Source organism: Corythoichthys intestinalis, chromosome 4 (genome assembly GCF_030265065.1).
Source record: "Corythoichthys intestinalis isolate RoL2023-P3 chromosome 4, ASM3026506v1, whole genome shotgun sequence".
NCBI classification, from domain to species: Eukaryota; Metazoa; Chordata; class Actinopteri; order Syngnathiformes; family Syngnathidae; genus Corythoichthys; species Corythoichthys intestinalis.
Genome location: NC_080398.1, coordinates 56,282,690 through 56,308,111, shown reverse-complemented (window position 1 = coordinate 56,308,111; position 25,422 = coordinate 56,282,690). Strand labels below are relative to the sequence as shown.

Sequence of the window (25,422 nt, the reverse complement as noted above, 5' to 3'; positions counted from 1 at the left end):
AAAAGTCACTGACTGACATCTACCTCATAACTATCGCTTAATTGAATTTTTTTTGTTACTGTCGCATGTTGGATGATAAATAATCGATCCAAACAAAGAAAAAATGGGAAAAAAACATTTAAAAAGGTAAATATATGAAAAAGAAAATCTCGACCACTCCTTGATGTCTGCGATTTCTGCATCGGGACCCTTATAATATGACCACGTTTCACTCATAAAATCCCCCCAAAATCCAGCTGTGGCCATTCACAGCTGTGTCTTGACACTCAGTGATACATGCTACATGGAGTTTTTGAATCGAAACAAGGTAAGTACGCGATAATATCTCTTTAAAGTCATGGCAGCTGTAATTCTGCTCTTACGTGCTCTCGCCTCTAGATAGGGTTTTGCTGGTTAAAAAACTTTAGAAAACGCCATCCTGTTCAAAATTTTTCTTCCCCCGGAAAATTGAGATTTTAAGCTTTCCAATGTTGCATCACACATGCATATCGGACAATCTTGAAATTTGGCCAAATTGCGGGTCTCAGAGCGAAACTTCAAGTCACTTGAGTGTTTTCCACCATATATATATATATATATATATATATATATATATATATATATATATATATATATATATATATATATATATATATATATATATATATTAGGGTTGGGAATCTCTGGCATGAAGCCGATTCGATATGTATCTAGATACACAGGTTACGATTCGATTAAAAAACAATACATTTTTAAGGCCGAGCGATTCGATGCGATACAGTGTAAGAACGATAGGTTCGATAGAGTGAAAATGATACGATAGTAAATATTTGTTGTGTGTGTTTGTACAGTATTTTAAACATATAAAAAGACCACATTTCTAATATAGCAAAATTAAACAACAAAATGTCATACCAATGTTATGTTTTATATTTTTTTATTAAAAAAAAAAAGGCTTACTATATGACCGTAATTTTGTTGGATGGGATTGATAATAAAATAAAACTCCAGTGACAGACAACAATAAAGTGCAGTAATTCAGTTACTGTATTTCCTGATGTTTTTAACACAAGAGGTAATTTAAGTGCAAACTTTCAACGTAAACATCTTACAAACAAAAAGATATTAATTATATGCAGCAGCTCTAGAAAAAAAAAAAGAATTAAACCTGCTAGTGTTATCATAAATACATAAATTATGCTTTACAACTGGTATAATTGGGGGAATAAAAACATGGCATTTTAGACAGGTCAATAATCATGACTTTAACCTAATACACAGCAAAGTCATTCACTTATGCCTGTGCTTCCTCAATTTTTATTCCTCATCACTGTCCATATCCTTTTTGAAGGGCAAATTTTTCTTGAGGAAGATCAACTAATCCACATGTTCATGTTTGAGTAGACTGCGTTTCGTCGAAACATTATGCCGGCCTTTCCATCATTGTAGTGGGTTATTTTTCAGGGTCAAAAACTCACGATCTCTGTACCGCTCCACAGTCACACTTCACACAAGCTCTGTCCCATGCGAACAGATCTGGCTGCCTTCATCACTTCAAAGTCAGACTTTTGTTTTCCTGGGTGCGTTAAAAATCAATCGCTGCACATCGCTGGCGTCGGTGATCACACTGTCCATTGTTTTAGCATGTTGCTTCGTGGCCACTACTAGTTTCGTTTTGGGCTGTGAAGAAAATGCTACGGAGCGTGCGTTAGCTCTCGCGTTGTTATGACACGCCTGTGACGATCGGGTAATGACGGCGACTAGTGGCGGTTCTGCCGAAATGCATGGGAAGTTGAGGAAACCACAACTGTGAGTAGTGCTTGTCCATATTATATCATGCGTGCGGTCGCGATCTAAGTGCGCTGTGTGGTGAATGACACAAGCGCAGCATGTGAAGTAAAAGCTAAATTATTATCATATTAAGTAATGCATTGAACTAGGCTTTAGAAGCCGATTCTTGTGCTCGCCATAGCCGAATTCTATCTCTACTATCGGTTCATTGAATATTTAATAGCTAATTACTGTCGAATGGTAACTTTACTATCGATACATCTGTATCTCTCACCTGTAAAACCGGATATCCGGCCGTATCGGTTTATCGTTCTCAAGCTTAATATATTTCCATGAATGGGACACTCTGAAACCATGTTACACCTGGGTCTCCCTAAAAAAAAAAAATTCCATGTTAACCTAATTTCTAAGCTATTGGTTGATGTTAACAGTGATAGAGAATAAAATATAGATTCATAGGTATTTAGTTTTATGCATTCATGATGAAAGTATCGGTGAAAATTAGAGGAAAACTTTGCACGTCGATTTACAGCAGGGGTGCTCAAGTCGGGTCCTCGAGAGCCCCAATCCAGCTTGTTTTCCATGTCCTCCTCCTTGAACAAACCTGAATCAAATGATCAGCTCATCCGCAAGCTCTGCAGGAGCCTGATGACGATCCTGATTATTTGATTCAGTTGTGTTGGACGAAGGAGACATAGAAAACAACATGCTGGATAGGGGCTCTCAAGGACCGGAATTGGGCACCCCTGATTTACAGTAGCTGCCCCTGAATCTTCTGCTTGCACCCCTAAAATTTTAAGTCAGGGGCCATTATGCTCCTCCTAAAAATGTTAGTCTGGAGCCCTGCAGTTTATACATGTGTTCTTGTAAAGTGGATGTAAATACAGTATGTGCAGTGTTAACCTTGATTGTGTGCGTGTCTTTATCTGGGGAACAAGATGCGACTATAAATAGGTCACACACTCTCTGCTGGAAGTCGTTAAGGTCTTGATAATGTGAGGCTACCATGTTACCCATTTTCGTTAAAGTTTAATTTTGGAAGCTGTTCAAATGCCAAGGAAATGTACATATGTTGATGGCAAGTACAGTAAATATTCAAAATTCTTTTTAAATATCTTTACATCTAGTGCGACTGGCTGATCTGACTTCTATCACTGTCAAGCACTTCAGTTTCTGCCAAACCTCAAACTATTATTTTGCATGGCGTTACTTGTCTTGGACTGATTGACACATTACAGTCCCTCTGAAGGATAATTAAAGACAGGCGACCTAAAGCAAACACACAGCATGAAGAAATGATTTCAATTTCCACAATGAACCCAGGTGTGATCTCTGAATCAAAGTTCAAGTATGCCTGTGCAACTGAAGACTCCCCTAGCTTGCGCTGAGGCTCTGACTGCTAACAAACCCTGCCCTGTTTTCCATGACTTTTATTAAAAAGATCAACACTGATTAGGTCCTCAGTTCTGTGACTGGTGTCTCTATATGAGAGAAAAAAAAATCCACAGCTTGCAACATCTTATCTCAGTCGGCAGAAGAATTTAATTGACATCTGCTTGAGCAAATGTTTACTCAGGAGATGCAATGAACTTTTTTTTCCGAAAATGACTCCCGCTATGCTGTCTCAGGTGGGCTAATATATGTTAACTTTAATCAGTGCGGTAAATCAGGGATCAGATGTAATGCCAAAGTTGTAAAGAGGGGTTGAAAAGTGTTTGGTGGATGAGGTGCAAAAACTAAAAATCAAATTAGCCACATGAACAGTATTTTCTTTTTAAGTGCATTAGCTGTGACTAATACAAGTCTACTTGAGTGAAGTCCTGTTGAAACAATAATTATCTTGGCTGAAAATCACTCGTGCTTCTTTTGGTTCGATATCGCACTTAAGGTAAACAGCTCATAGACTTCCTGTAGCAAAGCATGGTTGTCCTTTATCGTGGAAATGCTCGCCATACCAGTTATCCGTTGGATTTTGGTTAATCCAATCCAGCCTCAGAACCAAGTCACATTTCCTGACGTAGATTGCCAGTCAAGACTCCTGGCCCATGGCCAGCATGTTCAGGCGAGGGTTAGCATATCGACATGGGAGCCGCCTGCCGAACTGCCATACCTCATGGACAACCCGGAGGCTGAAAGAGCCGTCTTTTGGCGGCAGTTTTGTTCCAAAAACACTCTGTGCCGTACATGCCCCAGAAGTGACTAATTGGTGCACTGCAGGTCTGCAAACGTAAGAACGAAATTCCCCATGTACTCCTAGAGTAGAGTGTTAACAGATTTTCTGAGGAAATTTAAAAAAAAATTCTCAAAAAAAAAAAAACAAACAAAAAAAAAACATATGCTACATGGTGGTATGTGTCCAGCCCAACTAGTTTCCTAATTGGATGATATATTCAACATTTTTTTACTGTCTTGGAAGCTGAAGAATGTTTACACAGTGTGTAAGAGAAAGCACAACTGAGAGTTGTATGAATTCTGTGACTGTTCAAAAATATTGTGTTGGTAGTACCGCTATTTATTGCTGAACAGAGTGTTCGTGAACTATGGTTCCACTCTACAAATATCATGACAATTAGTGGCAGTGTTATGTTTTGAAGCCAGTGCCAGGTGAGTTTGTATGTGGTGGTGGGTCCAAGGCCCGATTCATGCTTCTGCGTTCCGTTGACGGCGTAGACCCTACGTCGTCATTGAGCATTCGAAGTTCTGCGTCAAGTGAAAGCATTGCTCTGTAATTCACCGCCAGGCCCCTCGAGGGGTGTGAATTTGTATTTGTACGGTTTTGGGGAGTCTTGCAGAATTACTTTAGTTTTCGGCCTTGGCGCAGTTTGTAGCTCCAGTTGTCCTGAGATCGAAGGGTCAGTGGTTCGACTCCCAGCTACGAATGCCCTCTGTCTAAGTGCCCTTAGGCAAGGGACTGAACCCTAATTTGCCCCCGATGGATTGGCAGCGCCTTGCATGGCAGCAGGACCATCGGTGTGTGAATGTAATGGTAAATGGTGTGTGCGTAAAAGGGTAAATGTGTGCGAATGTAAAGCGCTTTGGGCATAGCAACATTGTAGATAAATGCGCTATATAAGTACTTTCTATTTACCATTCCTCTGGTCATAGACAGCAATGGCAATGGAGATGAAAAGCGTGTATTTGGAGCTGCAGTTAATCAATATCGAACAGCAAATGTTGGTAATACAAATGCTGGGGCGTAGGTGACACAGAAGACGTTTGCAGAGGTGTTTGAATGTTTGAAAATGGTGGTGTTGTTGTACTGAACCAGAAACAACGTTCAGAGCGGACCAATCACAGTCCTTTGAGGTTCACGTCACCACGCGCTGACGTGATGCGTAGTCAGGATTTTTGGGAGGCGCACGTCAGGCTACGGCGTAGGTCCGCCGTCACCGCAAAGCAGAAGCATGAATCAGCCTTTATTTGGATGCAATAGCAAACAAATGCTGATTGGCAGAAATAAACCTGGGTGTAGGTGCCTAAAATAACGTTTGGATAATTATTCATGTTAACTGGGAATAATTTATTTGGTTATATAAGACAGGCTTGGTATTTGTTGTCTGGTTTAGTGGGACGGGCTTGTGACATCACGTTGTACGATATAAAGGGGCAGCGATGGCTGTTGTGGTGAGTCAGTTGGAGTGAGGCAGGAAGGAGGAAGCATAGTAAGGATTAGAGCCCAGATAATTTTTTGACCATTCTCTTCATTCTCATTCTACCTCTTTGAATTGTTCTTTGTTTACTCAGACTCTCATTTGCTGTTTTGTTTTTGCCTTGGATTACTTTTGTTGGATTAAAGAATGAAAGCATGACGAGCTGCGTGACAGTTTTTTCTTCACCGCTGTCACGCGGTGTACGAGGGAAAAGGAAGAGGATACCGTTGGGTTAAGGGCCTTTTTGGTTCGTTGTGGATCCTACACTGGGATCGAGTAAACTTGGGATCACTGAAGATACTAAGACTGCATCCAGACTGCAGCCTTAGTATCAAGTAGAAGGTGTCCAAATCAAATCTGGGCCTGTCCAAACTGGGCCACATTATTGACACACCTGAAAGGTTGCTGTGGCAATGAAGGTGTCATCCAGCACAGTGTGACGTCAAAACCTATCTGAGCTGTTCAGACTGAAAAGCACCTTGTCCATATCTGATATGAAACTACCTCCTGCATGTGGTTTCAATCAGCCTCGCAAAAATCTGATTTCTGTGCTTTATGACTGTTCAGACTACAAAAGAGACATTTAGTTTCAGTCTGGATAGGCTAAAAATTTGATATTGGCTGCCAATTTGAACCAGGCCTAAGGCTTGCCAGTATATCGTAGGCTCAGCTACCTACCGGTAGTCACCAGTCTATGGACGAGTTCCATTTCTACGCTAGTAATGTAACCCGGATTTCTGGTTTGAATTAACCCTATAAGTACCTCTAAATAAACCCTAAATTTCAACTATCCAAAAACATGTATTATACGTCATATTAACCCTTTAACACCGAACGTGTCGGCAGCGACGCGTTTACGCATATCGTCTTTGAAGCTTCGCCACACTGTAATTACGTGACCCACGTACCGCTGGTTGGTCTCATTTGAACGTGCGGAAGTTGATGTCCACACCAGTTTTTATTTGAAGTCAATCGACCAAGTAAAACGGGAGATAATGTCATTTGAGTTTTATAATTTTATTGCACTCATAAATATGCATTAAAATGCTGCAAGGACCATGTATCTATCTCCATATATCCATCATTTCTTGTCCTTTTTCAAAACCGAAGCCAGCACAAAAGACTACATATCCCAAGAGCCGTTGTTATGTCAAGAGGGACCAACCGAATGTGAACATTTTTTATAAATTTCCGAGCGAGGCGCCAACTAAGGAAAGGGAGGCATGCGAAGCAAGCAACGGCCAGTTTGTTTTAGCGAGCGCCTTTGAAACGTGCAGAATGAATCTAAAACTAAATTTAGCGCAAGCTAATGCATTATTTTATTATCTCAAGGAACAAGATGAGCCGTAATTGTCGTTTTCTTCGGACGAGTCAGCGTCTCGGCATGTAGAAGAGACAGCAGCGCACAAATGGCGAAAGAGTAGGCTGTGTGACGTTGTGTTTGACGCAGCTCAGTGACCTGTTCAAGAAGAAGCTTTATTGAGGGCGCAAAAAAAAAAAACTTTATTGGGTCGCATGCCTGAAAAATTTTAATTGAACTGAACTACTTGTCAATATTTTTGAAAATACTTTTTTTCAATGTTATATATATATTTTCTTCACTAAAATCTTTTCAATTTTTATATAGATGTGTGTTCGAGAAGCTTGATTGCATGTACATATATATTTTTGATAAGGTGATGGTGATGGTACCATAGTATGTGTAAAGGCCAAAAACGCCTATGACCATACCTGTTGTGTTTGTGTTGAATTGTCAAACATAAAACTATTCAATCTTATTTTTTTTCTATTGCATGTTTTTCCAAACAAGTTGAATAAATATTATCAAGCTTCAAAACAGTTGGTTGAGCATGTTTGGTTGTCAATGGAACATCAACATTACAAATTTTGAAAAAAGATTTTGGGATTTTTTTTGTCTTTTTGGGTCCAAAATGTGGATTATAAATGGTCAGTGAAGAAAACAACAGTTTGGACATAAAGTTCAAGTTGTCCTGAAAAAAGGGACCCAACTTGGCCATTGTAATTTTTTTTTCTTTGAAATATAAAGGCAACATCAAATGCATGCAAATTCGGCTAAAATAGGCTTAGGTGTTAAAGGATTAATAAAATGAAGTAAAAAAAAATATGATACTGTCTGCACCCGTGAGATGGCAGCTTATGTTCTGTTACATGAAATCCATTAACTTTATTATTTAGCTGAAATTTTTTCATCATCATTTGCTTTGTGCAAAACTACTTTGAGCTTTAAAGCATTTTAGCCATGATATTCTTGAGTAGACAATATCAATGCCTATAGAGCATGCCTGTGATTGTATAGACAGTATGTCATTTAGGTTATTGTAATACATAAAGGTTGATTCAAGGCAACTGGATTGTCCTTTTTCATATTCAACAAACAGTACAGTTGCCTTGTTTCTAACTTGTCAAATGCCTGGCAACACGTTGAAACAGCTCTGTTTTGTATCTGCTTTATTTACTTTTCACTTTCTTTTGAGTTATGCAAATCTGTTTGCACTACTACAATGCTGAAGCAGTGATTGTTGTTGTTGTTGACAGACATGATCATTTTTCTATGATGGTAAAAACCTCAAAGTGATTTGCAGCAACGTGAAACCAGTCATCGTCCACTCGGCAAGTAGTTCATCCAGTAGGAGATATTTAGGAGGAAGAGCGCAGCAATAAAGCCACATCAAGTGAGAGAGAGAATTAAATGGGACATGAGATGAACCATTCCTTCTGCACATCTGTTACGAGCCAATGGGCTAACTAATGGCTGTTAGAAACTGCAGGTGTTTATTTATTTTTTTAACATTCAAACTTCAGCTTGCAGGAAGCTTGAATGACATCATGCACGATGTGAGGGCAAGATTAAAATTTGAGCATTCCAATGCACTCAAAGAGGACGGGAGACTGAAAATCGTGTTCTGCACTCTCATCGACTATAAACTTGACACAGCATGGTGGACTGTAAAACAATGAGGAAGCAACTTTGGACCTCCTTGGTGCCATTGTGAAAGGAGCACTTCTTTCGTAAGTAAAATGCAGAAGAACATTTCTGTCAATATTTAATGATTCATGTATTTGTGTATTCAAAATTCTTATTTTTTAAATATTATTATTATTATTATTGTAGCAGTATATCTTATTAAATATTGTTATTCACAATTCAATTGCATATACAGGACTTTGTCACTGCTGTACTATTTGTCAATGTGCTCCATCAATAACAGAGTTAGAGATGTTTATGTCAGAGGTGACCTTTCGTTAATTTTGATAACCTAGCTGCTAGTTTAATAGGTTTGCGAGACAATTTAACCTTTGTCCTTTTTACGTGACTCTGCAAACAGTCGCATTATCTATATGTGGCGGACCGAATTAAATTGGAATATTTAATGCGTACATTTACACTCTTCATTCTGATTGGCAATTGGCAAGTAAATGTGTTGGTGGGCAAGTACTATTAGGAATGTCCCAATCTGACCACGTGTTGCAATCGGGCTGATTGGCTATCTTTCACAGTATCGGGATCGGGTGAAAAGGATTAGGTATTTCATTACAAAAATATTTTGATGTTTTTCTGCTTCATGCTCGTACATCCTCTCACTCTCCCTCCTGCTGCTTTTTTTGGGTCAGCAGTGCAGCTGGAGTTTGCTAGCTAAAGTTCATGATGGTTGACAGGTTTGTACTTTTATCTGGCAAGTGAAGTCTCTGTAGCTCTACAATCAAAGGCCTCGGATGCGTCAATCATCGTTGAGTCAATCTTCATTGTCTAGAGGCTGTTGTCGGCAGCGTGAGCAACAAAGAATGAGTGAATTTGAGTGGACTCACTCATATGAATGATATGAATGTTATGGAGAGTGATTAAAGGTATGGTGTTAAAGGTGATGCAACTGCAATGTGTGGGCCTACATTTTGTGCTGGTGCACCTTATAGGGAACCTGGAACTTAAAGATTTGTAGACTCTAACAGCCACGATTGTTCTCTTTTACTAAAATATGTTATTAGAAATACATAAAATATTGCCATTGATTTAAAAATCTATAATATTTAGTACATGTTTTGACCTACGGAGGGTGCCCTGTTTTATTGACGCTCGGCGTGATGACGTAGAATGTCACTGTCACTTGACAAATACTACCGGGTTACTGCAATTCCTTCTACGCGGCAAGACATCCAACACATGCGCTCATTGGTTAAAAGCGGCGAGTACTTACTATGTGTTTTCATTGTGTCTTTTATGACCTTTTCATTGCCTCAAAATACTTTTTGCATATGATCCCTCTCATACTTTTAAGCAGAGTGTTTTCTTGTGGTAGCTTTAAAGCAGATTGTTGATCTGTTGACCACATTAGTCACATAGCATATTTAAACCACCCTTAATTGATATTACTATGTATGTTCTGTCTGTATGCATCTAAACAAAAAAAAGCTGAAAGCACACGGTAGTACTTTGGGTGTCAAATTCGCCTCTTGTAGGACGTTTTGCTAGTGTAGCACACAACGTTTATTTTATTTTTTTATTCCTACTCTCGTCACGTTTCATCCAGTCTTTCCTGTTCATTTTGCTCTTGCTGCTTGTTTAGTGAAATATTGACAGTGCTGTCATGATCATTAATGTTCTCTCTGGTTCAAATTGAAAGGGTTGAACTGATGACATGTTTATGTTGCTAGAGTCCACTCTGGAAGCCCGGCAGCGTAAGCATATGACGTCACTGCCCTGCGACGTCAACAACAATGGCGACCTACTAGTTAAACTAATTTCACAAATTGTATAAAAAAGAAAACATCAAGAGGAGTTTCAATATTAAATTATTTAAACTCATAGTAATGTTTATCTTTTAAGAACTACAAGTCTTTCTATCCGTGGATCCTTTCAAGAAAAAAGTTAGGCGCACCGGTACAACCAATGCAAAAAGTAAGTGTGGAGCCTTGGCAATATACACTCACCGGCCACTTTATTAGGTACACCATGCTAGTAACGGGTTGGACCCCCTTTTGCCTTCAGAACTGCCTCAATTCTTCGTGGCATAGATTCAACAAGGTGCTGGAAGCATTCCTCAGAGAGTTTGGTCCATATTGACATGATGGCATCACACAGTTGGTGCAGATTTGTCGGCTGCGCATCCATGATGCGAATCTCCCGTTCCACAACATCCCAAAGATGCTCTATCGGATTGAGATCTGGTGACTGTGGAGGCCATTTGAGTACAGTGAACTCATTGTCATGTTCAAGAAACCAGTCTGAGATGATTCCAGCTTTATGACATGGCGCATTATCCTGCTGAAAGTAGTCATCAGAAGTTGGGTACATTGTGGTCATAAAGGGATAGACATGGTCAGCAACAATACTCAGGTAGGCTGTGGCGTTCCAACGAGGCTCAATTGGTACCAAGGGGCCCAAAGAGTGCCAAGAAAATATTCCCCACACCATTACACCACCAACAGCCTGAACCGTTGATACAAGGCAGGATGGATCCATGCTTTCATGTTGTTGACACCAAATTCTGACCCTACCATCCGAATGTCGCAGCAGAAATCGAGACTCATCAGACCAGGCAACGTTTTTCCAATCTACTATCGTCCAATTTCGATGAGCTTGTGCAAATTGTAGCCTCAGTTTCCTGTTCTTAGCTGAAAGGAGTAGCACCCGGCGTGGTCTTCTGCTGCTGTAGCCCATCTGCCTCAAAGTTCGACGTACTGTGTGTTCAGAGATGCTCTTCTGCCTACCTTGGTTGTAACGGGTGGTTATTTGAGTCACTGTTGCCTTTCTATCAGCTCGAACCAGTCTGGCCATTCTCCTCTGACCTCTGGCATCAACAAGGCATTTCCGCCCAGAGAACTGCTGCTCACTGGATATTTTTTCTTTTTCAGACCATTCTCTGTAAACCCTAGAGATGGTTGTGCTTGAAAATCCCAGTAGATCAGCAGTTTCTGAACTACTCAGACCAGCCCTTCTGGCACCAACAACCATGCCACGTTCAAAGTCACTCAAATCACCTTTCTTCCCCATACTGATGCTCGGTTTGAACTGCAGGAGATTGTCTTAAACAATGTCTACATGCCTAAATGCACTGAGTTGCCGCAATGTAATTGGCTGATTAGAAATTAAGTGTTAATGAGCAGTTGGACAGGTGTACCTACTAAAGTGGCCGGTGAGTGTATATTACAATGTTAATTTTTTCCAACATCATTCAGGCCTAAGTCATAATTTTCTTTCTTTTCTTTTTTTTTATAGCTTTTTAAGGGCTACAAAATAGTCCAGAGATACAATGGCATTGCCAAACAATACAAAAATATATACGTTTTATACTCTGCAACACTCCTGGAAAAAGCGGATGAGGAAGTACAGTAAAAAGTACAGTAATGTCACATGTTTGGAACTTTTGTTGAAATAAAAACAAAACAAAACAAAAAAAAAAAATCAACTTTTTTCTGTATCGGATCGGTACTCTGTATTGGCAGATTCTCAAAATCAGGTGACTTGGACTGGGGTGAGAAAATATGCGATCAGGACATCCGTTAGTATTATTGTTAGAACCTTGCACTTCCATCAGCGATCGGATGTGTAGGAAGTACAAAATGGGCAAGTATCAACATAATTAGACATGGTGTGACAGTAGACCGTTAGCGATGTAAAATCTGCTCGTTGCAAAAAATACGATTGCAATCACATCACACACTACAATTGATGACAAAGTTCAATCGGGTCACACTCTCTCATGAATGAAATAGAGGAACAAATTGGAATTCCAGGCAAAGTCATCTTTTAACATGTTGTATTGCTGCCTCTCTCTCTCTCTCTCTCTCTCTCTCTCTCTCTCTCTCTCTCTCTCTCTCACTCTCCTCTCTAAGTTTTAGAACACCGCAGAGCGACATCTGGAAGGGAACCATCAGTTCGGTCCAAAGTGCAAACTTGGAGAGGTTCTATCAAAAATCTGTCAATTTCGATATCCAACTCCCTGGACCTTGCCACTTTCTTTCATCTGTGTGAAAATACACTAAGCAGTAATATGATTGGGAATAGTAGTAGCTTTTAAATCCCACTGGAGGGCACTGGAACAAGATGGGAAACCACAACCATTTAAATGCCGGGGAACTTGATTTCATAAATATGATCTGCTCTGGGGAAGCAGTTCTGAGCCATACCGCTTATGGCTCAGAACTACGACCCCTCATCTCTTACCTTTATCTATTCAGCAAATTAGAGACAGGGAGCACAGCAGCATCAGATGGATTTGCAGGGGTGACAGCATGAGGCTGAGGGTAGGGTGAGTGGAGTGAAAATATGGATTGCATTTTGTCCACTAGCAATCACTTTTAAAGAGCCATTTTCAGTGAAACTTTACATGACAGATAGGAATTATAAGACAGCTCTTTTTGCTCCACTATTTCTTTTTCTTTTCCTACGCCTCTCACTTTACTTTTCTCAAAATCTATCAGCCTCCATCTCTGTGTGGCTCCGTGGTAATTCTAGAGGCCTGAGAAATAATGACTGCCTCGGTTTCCCCGCTCACTCTGTAGTGTCTAGATGCAAAGTGAGTTAAATTCTTTTTGGAACAGAAACGGAATCATTAGTGTTTTTTATGGCTGCATTTCCGTCCTTTGACCATTTTTTCATTTTTTTCTGGTCTTTGGAGGAAGTGAAATAATTAAAACATCTGCACTTTTGCATAAAGTAAGGCTAGCTGCTTGTTGGCCAGAGGCTTGAATCTATTACATCTGGGATCACAATGACTTTTGGCTGATGACTGAGGGGTCCAGTTCAAATAACCCCCTTGAACCTAACCCTTGCGCTCAAACACAACTGACAGACTGATGTGAATATTTGGAGACGAGTGTGTGGCAAGTTCGGGTGTGCAAAACCATAAGCAATGGAGCCCATAAATTTCAGTGACTTCTCAATCACATTTTTCAAATTGAGTAACATGCATTGAGGCCATTTACCCGTGGCCTCCTAAAAGTTGATTGCCCACGATACCTTCAAGTATGTTTAGCTAGAGTGGTATGAAAAAGTATCTGAACCTTTTGGAATTTCTCACAGTTCTGCATAAAATCAACATCAAGTGTGATTTGATCTTTGTCAAAATCACACAGATGTTAAAACAGTGTCTGCTTTAACTAAAACCACCCAAACATTTATGGGTTTTCATATTTTAATGTGGATAGCATGCAAACAATGACAACAGGAGAAAAATAAGTGAACCCTCTGCCTAAGGAGACTACAGAGCAGTAGAGACCATTTTTTACCAAACAATTTAAGTCAGGTGTGTGCCCAATCACTGATGAGTGGTTTAAAGCTGCCCTGCCCACTATATAACACACACCTGGTAAGAATTGTCTTGATGAGAAGCATTGTCTGATGTGCATCTTGGCTCGGTCAAAAGAGCTGTCTAAAGACCTCCGATCAAGGACTGTTGATTTGTATAAAGCTGGGAAAGGATACAAAACCATCTCTAAAAGTCTGGATGTTCATCAATTGACCGTCAGAGAAGTTGTCTACAAATGGAGAGTTTGGCACTGTTGCTTCTCTCCCAAAGAGCAGCCGTCCACCAAAGATGACGCCAGAAGTTCAGCGCAGAATACCCAGAGAGGTAAAAAGGAACCCTGGCGTGTCTACTAAAGACTTACAGAAATCACTGGCACAGTCCAATATCTCTGTGCACACAACAACTATATGTAAAACTGGCCAAGAATGGTGTTCATGGGAGGACTCCAAGCAGAAAGCCACTGCTGTCTTAAAAAAACAAACAAACACACAAAACATTTTTGCCTTTTTAATATTCACAAAAAGGCACTTGGACACTCCACAGAAGTCCTGGCAAAATATTTTGTGCACTGATGAAACAAAAGTTGTTTGGGAGTAACACACAATGAAATGTGTGGAGGAAAAATGGAACAGCTCATCCCCACCGTGAAGCATGGTGGAGGGAGCGTCATGATTTGGGGCTGTTTTGCAGGCGTGGACAACTTGCAGTCATTAATGAAAGAATGAATTCAAATGTTTATCAGGATGTTTTGCAGGAAAACCTGCTGCCTTTGTCAGACACTTAAAGCTAAAAAGAGGATAGATGCTGCAACAAGACAATGATCCAAAAAACAGAATGACATCAACTTCAGAAAGGTTTAAGAAGAACAAAATACACATTCTGGAGTGGCCAAGTCAAAGTCCAGAGTTGAACCCCATTGAGATGCTGTGGCATGACCTATAGACAGGGATTCATGCAAAACATCCCAGGAATCTGACTGAACTACAGCAGTTTTGTAGAGAAGAATGGGCCAAGAGAAGTCCTGATCAATGTGCCAGACTGATCTGCAGGTACAGGAAGTGTCTGGTTGAAGTTTTTGCTGCCAAAGGTGGCGCCACAAAATATTAAATGTGATGGTCCACTTACTTATTTTTCCCCCTTCTGTCATTGTTTGCATACCTTCCTCATTAAAATATGAAAACCTATAAATGTTTGAGTGGTTTTAGTTAAAGCACTTTTTTCATCTTTGTGATTTTGACAGAGATCAGATCACATTTGATGGTGATTTTATGCAGAAATGTAAGAAAATCCAAAAAGTTCAGATACTTTTTCAGACCACTGTAGCTCACTGTCCTTCAGTTCTCAGTAATTATCCTGCCTTATAGCATGGATACATTTATGACTTTCTCATGGATTATTACACGGTGGGCTCCAACATATTCTGTATTCTTTAGAGACAAATTATCTCACCATTTCACATCATCCAAAGGTGGTTTCAGTAATTGATGGGGACTCAAAACCTGCTCCTTTCAACACTTGACAGAAAACACTCATCATTTGTTTAACAGACTTATTTTAGGCAGGAACATGCCAGATGACAGGGGGGATTAGGAGATGTGGAAAACACATGTTCTTCAACCACAGGTTGCATCCTGCATTTCATGGCATGAAACTCATTTTCGCACATAACTCGTAAGTAGTCTCATGCAGGATAATGATTTGATGAATGTGGTATTTGGGGTATTGGCAGTTGATGTAAAAATTACTTTCATAAATATTGGAAGGTTTATCCTCCTTGAATGGTTTGTACGGTTTGATGCAGCAAAATCAAAGATAAACAGTGATGCATTTGTGTATCTTAATAAAAGACAGACAGCAGTGAGTTCAAGATGTTGTCATAGGTTGATGTGTTCAGGCAATAAAAGCGATTGTTCATCAGTCACCTCTACTCACCCAAAAAGAATGGTTTACACAATTTGGAATTGGTAAGTGCACCACATTAAGATTATTTAGAAGTTTTTTTGATTGACGGGGCCAAGGCCTCTGTCTCCCAACTGACTGTTAATGATTCTGCCGATTATGACGAGTCCAATTAGGTCAGTACAGATCAGAAAAAAAAATAACAACCTTGATTTACATAAAACAGTAATGTTTTGCACATGCCAAATACACTTTGAAAGTTTGTTGTCAGGAAAAGACACACAGGCACTGAACCAACCTCCTTAATCACATTAAACAAACTCCATGGAGAAAAGAAAAAGTGTGTAAGAATGTGAATGACCTATTTAATCAGTACCAACAAGTGATGGGAGCTTTTATCTGTGGGACATTTTTTTGTAGATTAGAACAGACACTTTGCTTTTGCGAGAATATTTAAGAAGTAGGACTACAACTGAATTATCCAGTACAACTATTATGTTTTTAACACAAACATACTCTATATCCAAACCAATTACTGCTCAACGGCTCTAAGTACTAATGAATTAATGGTAAATAACGTAGTCAGAAAACAACTGTGATAAAAGTCTTATTTACATTGGGACATTTTATAAAACATTATTTACACTTGGCAAAAAGTACTTGACAAAGATTGACTGCGATCCCTCGCCAATTCGCGCTTCGAAATTTGCAGTTTCAGTTATTTGTGGGGTTTCAAAAAGTAAGGTGGTACCTCTACATACAAATTTAATTTGTTTCAGGGTCTGGGTTGTAAGTCGAACTGGTCTTAAGTCAAGCCGGATTTTCCCATAAGAATACATTATAATTCGAAAATTCGTTCCACAGCTCAAAAAACCTACGCTAAATCAGGGTCCCCCCAGAATTGATAAATCTAAATTCAAGACTTTTAAGACCTTTTTTAATGCCATTTTAACTGAAAAATAATACTTTTCTTGCACCCATTATTTAGATCATATTGAATCATATTAAATAAATAAAGCACTGAACATCAAATTCAACCTCAATTACTAAGTGTGTTTGACAAAAGAATGCACAGATATTGAAGATACAATTAGAACACATTTAAAGTAACATTATAAAGTCCGTCAGAATTTTTTTAAACACACACACGCACACAATAATTATGGACAAAAAGAGGAGGAGGACAGGACTCAGACCAGCCATCTTCTGAAACAGGCTAGCCGCTAGTGCACCTGCCAAGACCCCAGTGAACATGGCTACCTCTTGAGTTAAAACGGCGAAATTCACATTCATTCGAAAGGCAAACCGAAATGTTTAAGCAGGTCAACTGCCTTCGCATGACCCATAAACTGCAACCTAAAGTATCTGGATGTAACTTGAGCCCCTATTACATACTCCAAAACAACGGGAATATCGCGGGACTTAACCGTGCAGCAGTTGTGTGTGAAAACAATTTCCCGTGTCGACTGACACGGGAAGAAGTGTGCGTGAAAGCAGGCGTTAAATTCCCAGGTCACAGCAGATGGCTGATGACTTAAATATCATAGCGGCGGCCGATGTAACTTCCTCCCTCTTCGCAGTAACATGAGAAGTGGTAAACAAACATCGGAATTATAAACATAGCAAGCTGGAAACAGCTAAATTAAACTGAAAACATGACCAAAATTAAAATGTCAATTATTACGTCGGGCCAGGCCAGGGTTCTTTCTCGCTAACTTTTTGAAATAACTATATATTAACGATGTATGAATGATAAACTAAGGAATACTTGTTATAAAATAAATAATCTGGATAAAAAAAGAAGGCGTTGTATGGTCACTGCAGAGCCAGAGCGTGCCTATACGCCCTTTTTAATCTTCCCCTCTGCGAGTCCGCAAAACCGCATCTGTTGATTTACATTTAACCAACTTTTCCAGCGTTATTTCGTTGTGTAAATGAATTTATAATGATCATAAAAATATGCAGTCTATTTAACCATTAAGAAAATTTGCGGGTTTTTTTCCTGCCAACTGAGAATTTGTTACAAAAGACAGGCTTTTATGCAGACATCGTCACAAATGTTATCACACAAAACGCGGGTCGGGCTTTAATACGCGCGGACCAGTTCGGGTCGGGCTGGATTTTTTAGGCCCGATTTCACCTCTATCTTAACGTCTTGATGAGCTTAAATTGGCTGCAGCTACGAAGTCGGGAATGTTCCCTCCGGAAAAAACACGATTTGACCAACATTATGTTTAACAAACTTTTCCAGCATTATTTTATTGTGTAAATGCATTAATAATGATCATAAAAATATGTAGACTATTTAAACTTTAAGAAAATGTGCATTTTTTTTTCTGCCAACTGAAAATTCGTTACAAAAGACAGTTACGACATCGGGAACGCTCCCTCTGGAACAAAATGCAATATGACCAACATTGTGACAGCCGAGTCCGAACAAAAATGACTTAATATCCGAAACAGATCACCAATGGATTCATTTGAAGTATATGAATAGTGGTCCTTTTTGGTGTTCAGAATCCACAATACTTCTGCCTGCAGGGTTTTCGTTCCATCGACAAACGGACGCATTCCCGATGCAGAGGTGAGTGGATTCTCTGTTTTGCCGGTTGTGGTGGTTTGGCACGCACGAGTTGCATTTCAATTTGTAGTGCAGTGCATCGTAAAAATTCTATGCTACATCTTCGTTATGGATTAAAAAAAAAAAAAAAAAAAAAACTTCCTCACGTATATAATTTAGGTTGCACTGAGATGTTCTTGAAAATTAAGACCATGGTGAAAAAATTCCAGACTTACAACAGCTAATTTAATACTTTTAATACCTTTAATAATGGAAAACTAAATTCAATTCTTTTTTAATACTTTTAATAACCTGCGGGTACCATGTCAATCCTTCATAAATACTGCAGGAACAATTACAAATAGCAATGACACATAGCAAAACAAAGAAATTATAAATACAAATCGGAAAAATAATAATAATACAATAATTTTAATTAAACGAATCAGGTTCTAATGTGGCAGTTGTGTTTTGCAAGCTGTTTCTAAACGCACCGTGTGACTGACGAGTGTGAGAGAGGTGAGTTAGAGTTTTTACTTTCACATTTCATGTTGTGTTGTTGGCGTCGGCTACAGCGAACAGCAGCAGTGTTGTGCTGCACAAGTTCTGAAATAAATGATTAAAAACCTGACGACTTCCTTGCCTGTATTACAATGATAATAATTGTCACCTTAACTTATAAAGACTGGCGAACAGAGGTCAGAGGAGGACCGTCGAGATCATAGACATATTCCATCTTAATTTCAATGGAAAGCGTCACTTTTTTTCACCACCTGCACTTTTCCACCTTCTAGGGACCCATGTTGATGTCTCTCGTCTTGCGGCAAAACAATGAAATTGCGACACTTTGCCTAGACAAGACACGAGTCAAATTTTACATTGGATGTCGAAAGGACTGTATGTCGATGTGGTCGCTTTTAGAGCACTCAACAAAACCTCCACCACATCTGTGGGAATTTTAACGTTTTTTTACATTTTTTTTAACCCTAAAATGGGGCACTATATCTTGCCAAACACCTTCAGGACTGTTTTCACCCATTTTTAGAGCACTCAAAGCCCGCTACAAACCTCCCCGGGAACCGCCAAACACCTCCACGACCTCTGAGGGGATATTATGCGGTACTTTTTTTTCCATTTTTACCTGCTTTATTAGCACCCAAACCTCCAACATCACTGGGGAATTTTAACTTTTTTTTAAACCTGCAAATGAAGTATCATATCCCCGCTACATGCTCGCGAGTGGACCGCCACGACATCCAGGAAGTTTGCCACGTTTCCCCCACGCATTTACAGTATAGGTGACATATACAGTACAATGTGTAAATAAATGTAACTAAACACTGTTTACTTCGATCTTTTTAATTTAAATTTTTTTATTTATTATTTTTCTTTTTCGGGGGTAGGGGGCAAAACCAACTTCAGGGTTTATCACTTTCGTGGGGTGTACTGGTCCCCATTAACTGGGAAAAACAATGGTTTACTGTATTTCAAACAAAGGATTTACAACAAAATATTTACTTTTAGGGCAACAAGGTTCATACTTTAACCAGGCTTATTGTCAAAAACAGCAATCAATCATCAAAATGTTTGTGACTATATCCCATATGCATACTTCAACTATTTTGATGGTTGATTTTGAAAAAGTGTACTATGCACGTGAGCATATTAAATTTGAGAAATGATAGTATGCTAGAAAGGGAGTTGGTGCGTTGAAATGCATAAAACAAGCGATAAAAGAAAAGATGGGCTATTTCATTCTTCACCAAACCTCTGTAGACTCAGTAGCTGTAACATCCTGCCAAAAACATAACCTCATCTGGGTTTGAAGACACCTGGTTCTTCACAACAGGGCATTTAAGATGACTTTCACAGCTGTCTTGACACTGTATATTACATGTTTGGAGGGACAGCCGGGCTCTCTGTCATCCAATAACATGTAAGATGGCCGTTTCTCATGACTTGGATCATTAGAATCCTATTGGCACACAGCCCAGTAAGGAGAATTTATTTGTAGTTCGATGTGAGTGATGTTGAGCAATGGGCAGTGAAGAAACTGGGTTATTTTTACCATGTAGGACACTTGCACCTTCGTATTAGCAGTACAACTCCAAAATAACTAATATTACTTATTTGAATGCATTACACATTGTCACTTTATACATAGTCGAGATGTGTCCTTGTTGATAATGTGATATACGTACGTACATGTTTATTTGATATGGTATTCTATGATATGACATTTTGGCATGCCCAAATACAGATGCTCCAGTGAGACTAATTTGGTCAGGAATAGGCAGGTTCAACTGTCAGGTCAGCATAGTTGCAATTATATAGTCAACCACCCAGTTTTATGCCATGTATGGAAACTTTTGGGGCTCCTAGTACTAGTCAGCAATGACACGCAACAATTAAGGTAATACATGTTCAAGATCAGCCGCAATAACAAGACATCACGGAAAACACAGAAAACCCATAATGGTGCAGTTTGGCCTTCAAGAGTACTGTATAATGTTATGAACCTTTACTAGCCTCAAGGCTTGGTTGAGATGCAAGTACTCCAAGTGAGAAGTAAAAGTGATTTATTTTTCATGTGCAGCCCTGACCTATGTTCCCTCTAGGCTGCACGCGTCCGCAACGGCGGGCTGCTCGCACAGTGTCAGCGCATAACAAAATCTATACAGCGCACAAAAGAAATTTCAGCAGAAACGTATTACAGAGTCACGAGGACTACTGTCGGCGCCGCAGTGTCAATTTGTCAGCGTTACACTCTTGTTGGTGCGTTTGATATGCCAACACGACGCTCCTATTTGTACAGTATTAATTAATGTCCAATTTTAGAATTGATATAATCTACTCAATTAGATCAATAATACTGTTTTCTGTAACATTTTGCAACATAACTCAATATGCGATAGGTGTCTAGCCAATAATACGACACAGTTCATTTACAATACGCAGCCAATCATAGCATTGACAGTATTTGTATATGTGCCCTGCCCATACGGGAGTAAAGAGACGAAAATGCTAGCTATCACGGCGAAACGAATGGGCAGCGACACTACACTCATCAAGCTAAAGTAAAAAAGAAATGTAGTTCTTTTCAGATGGAATGTCCGTCGGAGTATGGGCAAATAGAAGTACAAGCGGGGAAACTTTGTGAGATTTTTTTCTGTTTTTTTCTTTTTTAAACCTGTCCTGTATATTATCTTAGACACATAGAATAGGAATCTTGAGTTTCCTTATTGTCTGAACAGTTTTAATGTGGGAGTTTGTTATACTTCAATTGTGGTTGTTCATTATGTTTTATTTATAAACTATTTATGAACTCATCCGTGCCACAACTGGACCCTACCCAGGCCAAAGCAGGACTTACATAGTTCACATCTCATAAACAACGAGATGTACTGTATATCTTTTTCATTTTAAGTGGACCAAATCAATTATATTAAAAGTAAACTAATAAAAATTGATGCTGTAATTTGATTCTTTTAATATGCCATGTAACTTGAACAGGCGTGATACTGGTATGTGGCCTCAGGGTACACATCTGATGTTGCCCACAGTGGTCCTCAGTGTGCTCGGGGTGCTTGTGTCTGCTAAGACACATGAAAAATTAGAGGGAACATTGTCCCTGACTTTATCTGCTGTTGATTCCAAAAGGTTTGCATATCGCTGAATCATTTTCAAACCTAAACCCAATAGCATGGACTTTTAAGTTATAAGTAGTGTTGGAAGTTTACGGATGTAAAGAGCATGGTTCTACCTGTAAGGCATCTCCTAGGTCAGCTGTACTGATTTCTGGGTCCTCTGTGGTATTGAAAGGAACTGGAGTTATCCTGATGAAGGTAAGGACACGAGGTTCAGGATACCGCCACAGCATTAGTCCTGGGCTATCCTCTGTCTCACTGTGGAACACAACCTCATGTGGACCTGGCCATTTTTGGGCAGCTGTCAGAAAGTAAAGCAATAATAATATTAGGTAGACACTACACACACGGATACATATTTGCGAGAAAAGATATGTTTACTTTTGGAATTATCCAAATCACTGCATACAGTACAACTGTGATACAATGTGATCAGATTAGCATTAAACTCTAAACGTCATTTGTCTCATGATCTCTGCCTGTCACTGACTTTCTTTCCAACCCTGTTAAATAATTTTTCATTTTGTCTCTTGAGGGTTTGTTCACCGCACTTCATATCTCCCGCTTTGTGCTGTGTGCGCCAATGCTCGATGTATAAAAATATTCCTACTACTTCCTGTGCAAATGCAGTAACAATAAGAGTGACAGTACCAGCTATGGAAGTACGAAGTACAATTACACATGATGCTACAGCAAAAAAAAAAAAAAAAAAAAAAAAACAAAGAAAAGAAAACATGTTCCCCTTTGTCACTAGCCCCCTAATAATGTATTTGAAAAGGACTGGTATAATGGAATGGGGGTGCATTGACACTTCAGGTCTTGGATGACCGTCTGCTGTCTACCAGGTACAGTACGTATCTGATTACAGTGTCTTTGTCAAGCCATGAGCTGGTGCCCTTAAGAGCTCTTGGGTAATGCAACAGTACAAAAACTCAACATATGCCAGCCTTGTTAGGGTGCATGGCATCATGAATGCTTTGAAATACCAGGACATTTTAAATCAAAATCTGTTGCCCTCTGCCCGAAAGCTGAGGATGGGTCGTCACTGGGACTTTCAGCAAGACAATGACCCTAAACATATGGCCAAATCTACACAGAAATGGTTCACCAGACACAAAATCAAGCTCCTCCCATGGCCATCTCAGTCCCAGACCTTGTTTTGTTGGCAAAAGGGGGTTGTACAAAGTATTAACACCAGGGGTGCTAATAATTGTGACACACATTATTTGGTGTCAAATAATTCTTTATGTGGGATTTTTTCCCCACTGAATAAATGCACTTGTATTGAAGGCTGCATTTTTCTCTTTTTTTCCATTGAGGTCCCATATTATTTGAATGAAAAAAAAAAAATATTGGAAGCTAAAAAACACATCTTAACCAGGGGTGCCAATAATTATGGAGGGCACTGTACACAGTGTATCACAAAAGTGAGTACACCCCTCGCATTTCTGCATATATTTAAGTATATCTTTTCATGGAACAACACTAACAAAATGACACTTTGACACAATGAAAAGTAGTCTGTGTGCAGCTTATATAATAGAGTTCATTTATTTCCACTCAAAATAACTCAAAATACAGCCAATAATATCGAAACCCCTGGCAACAAAAGTGAGTGCACACCTTATTGAAAGTTGCCAATATTAATATACAACATGTCAACTGTCAATATTTTGTGTGGCCACCACTATAATCCAGAACTGTCTCCTGGGCATGGAGTTGACCTGAGCTTCACAGGTTGCCACTTGAATGCTCTTCCACTCCTCCATGACGACGTTGCGGAGCTGCCGGATATTTGAGATTTTACGCACCTCCGCCTTCCACTTGAGGATCCCCCAGAGATGTTCTATTGGGTTCAAGTCTGGAGACATGCTGGCCAGTCCACCACTTTTACCCTCAGCCTCTTCAGTAAAGCAGTGGTCATCTTGGAGGTGTGTTTGAATGCCCTGCGACCCAGTTTCTGAAGGGAGGGGATCCTGCTCTGCTGCAGTATTTCACAGTACATGTTGTAGTTCATGTTTCCCTCAATGGAATGTAACTCTCCAACACCCGCAGCACACATGCAGCCCCAGACCATGACATTCCCACCACCATGCTTGACTGTAGGCATGACACACTTATCTTTGTACTCCTCACCTGGTTGCCGCCACACATGCTTGAGACGATCGGAACCAAACAAATTAGTCTTTGTCTTATTAGACCATAGGACATGGTTCCAGTAAGCTATGTGCTTTGTTGACATGTCTTCAGCAAACTGTTTGCGGGCTTTCTTGTGTACCGTCTTCAGAAGAGGCTTCCTCCTGGGGTGACAGCCATGCACACCAATTTGATGTAGAGAGTGGCGTATGGTCTGAGCACTAACAGGCTGACCCCCCCACCTCTTCAATCTCTGCAGCAATGCTGACAGCACTCCTGCGACGATCTTTCAAAGAAAGCATTTTGATGTGACGCTCAGCATGTGCGATCAGTTTCTTTGGACGACCAACCCGAGGCCTGTTCTGAGCGGACCCTGCTCTTTTAAAACGCTGGATGATCTTAGCCACTGTGCTGCAGCTCAGTTTCCGGGTGTTTGCAATCTTCTTGTAGCCTTGGCCATCTTCATGTAGCGAGACAAACATCTCAGAGAGTTCTTTGCCATGTGGGTCCATGTTGGAACTTTCAGTGACCAGTGTGAGAGAGTATGAGAGCTGCACTACAAATTTGAACACACCTGCTCCCTATGCACACCTGGACCTAGAAACACTAATGAGTCACATGACATTTTGGAGGGAAAATGACAAACAGTACTCAGTTTGGACATTTAGGGATGTAGTTTGTATACTCACTTTTGTCGCCAGGGGTTTGGATATTAATGGCTATATTTTGAGTTATTTTTAAGGGGAAAATAAATTAAACATTATATAAGCTGCACACGGACTACTTTTCAGTGTGTCAAAGTGTCATTTTGTCATTGTTGTCCCATGAAAAGATATACTTAAATATCTGCAGAAATGGGAGGGGTGTACTCACTTTTGTGATACACTGTACGCACAGTAATGAAGTACTTTTACCTCATTACATTCCACCACTGCCATATGAATATGTTAAAACAAGTCTATGAAAAAAGTGGGTCAAAATTAGCCCACAATGGTGAAAAAGACTATCAGTAGCTTCAAATGCTTCATTTCAGTTATTGGGGCCTAAGGTGGCATATTAAATTATGTTACAGCAAATGCTTTTTGACAAAGGGAACCCTCCTCAACAAATAAAATGGAACATTGGAATTTTATTTACACAAACTTAGCTTTATGAGCTGAAATAATTAAGTTTGACCAATAGGGGATGGGAGTGTGTTAATCCATCTCATCTTTTATCAGGGGCAAATCCTGTGCCTTGCTTTATTTCTCATATTGTTTCAATTGCTTTGAGAAAAAGTACTCCATTGGTTTTCGGTCAGTCCGTGTCAGAATACATATATATTTTTTATATATTCAGAATAAATATCTAATCTGGAATTTGACTAGAGATTGTAAAATGTGTGAGTGATACATTTATAGTTGTTTCTATGGAACTCAAAAACACAACATAGATGTTTTCATGCTTTTAGAATTTTTATGAGGATAAGAAGCAATATATAAAGAGTGGGGTCG

At 39.6% G+C, this 25,422-nt stretch overlaps 1 protein-coding gene across 2 annotated transcripts in view; it reads right to left on the bottom strand.

Annotated features, from left to right (window-relative positions):
- LOC130914348 (intermembrane lipid transfer protein VPS13B-like) overlaps positions 1-25,422 on the bottom strand; it is a 625,421-nt gene that overhangs the window by 131,822 nt on the left and 468,177 nt on the right. For both annotated transcript variants that reach the window (XM_057833447.1, XM_057833446.1), the window contains exon 41: positions 21,910-22,094. In XM_057833447.1, the coding sequence (XP_057689430.1) occupies positions 21,910-22,094 (185 nt within the window). The remainder of the gene's footprint in view (positions 1-21,909; positions 22,095-25,422) is intronic.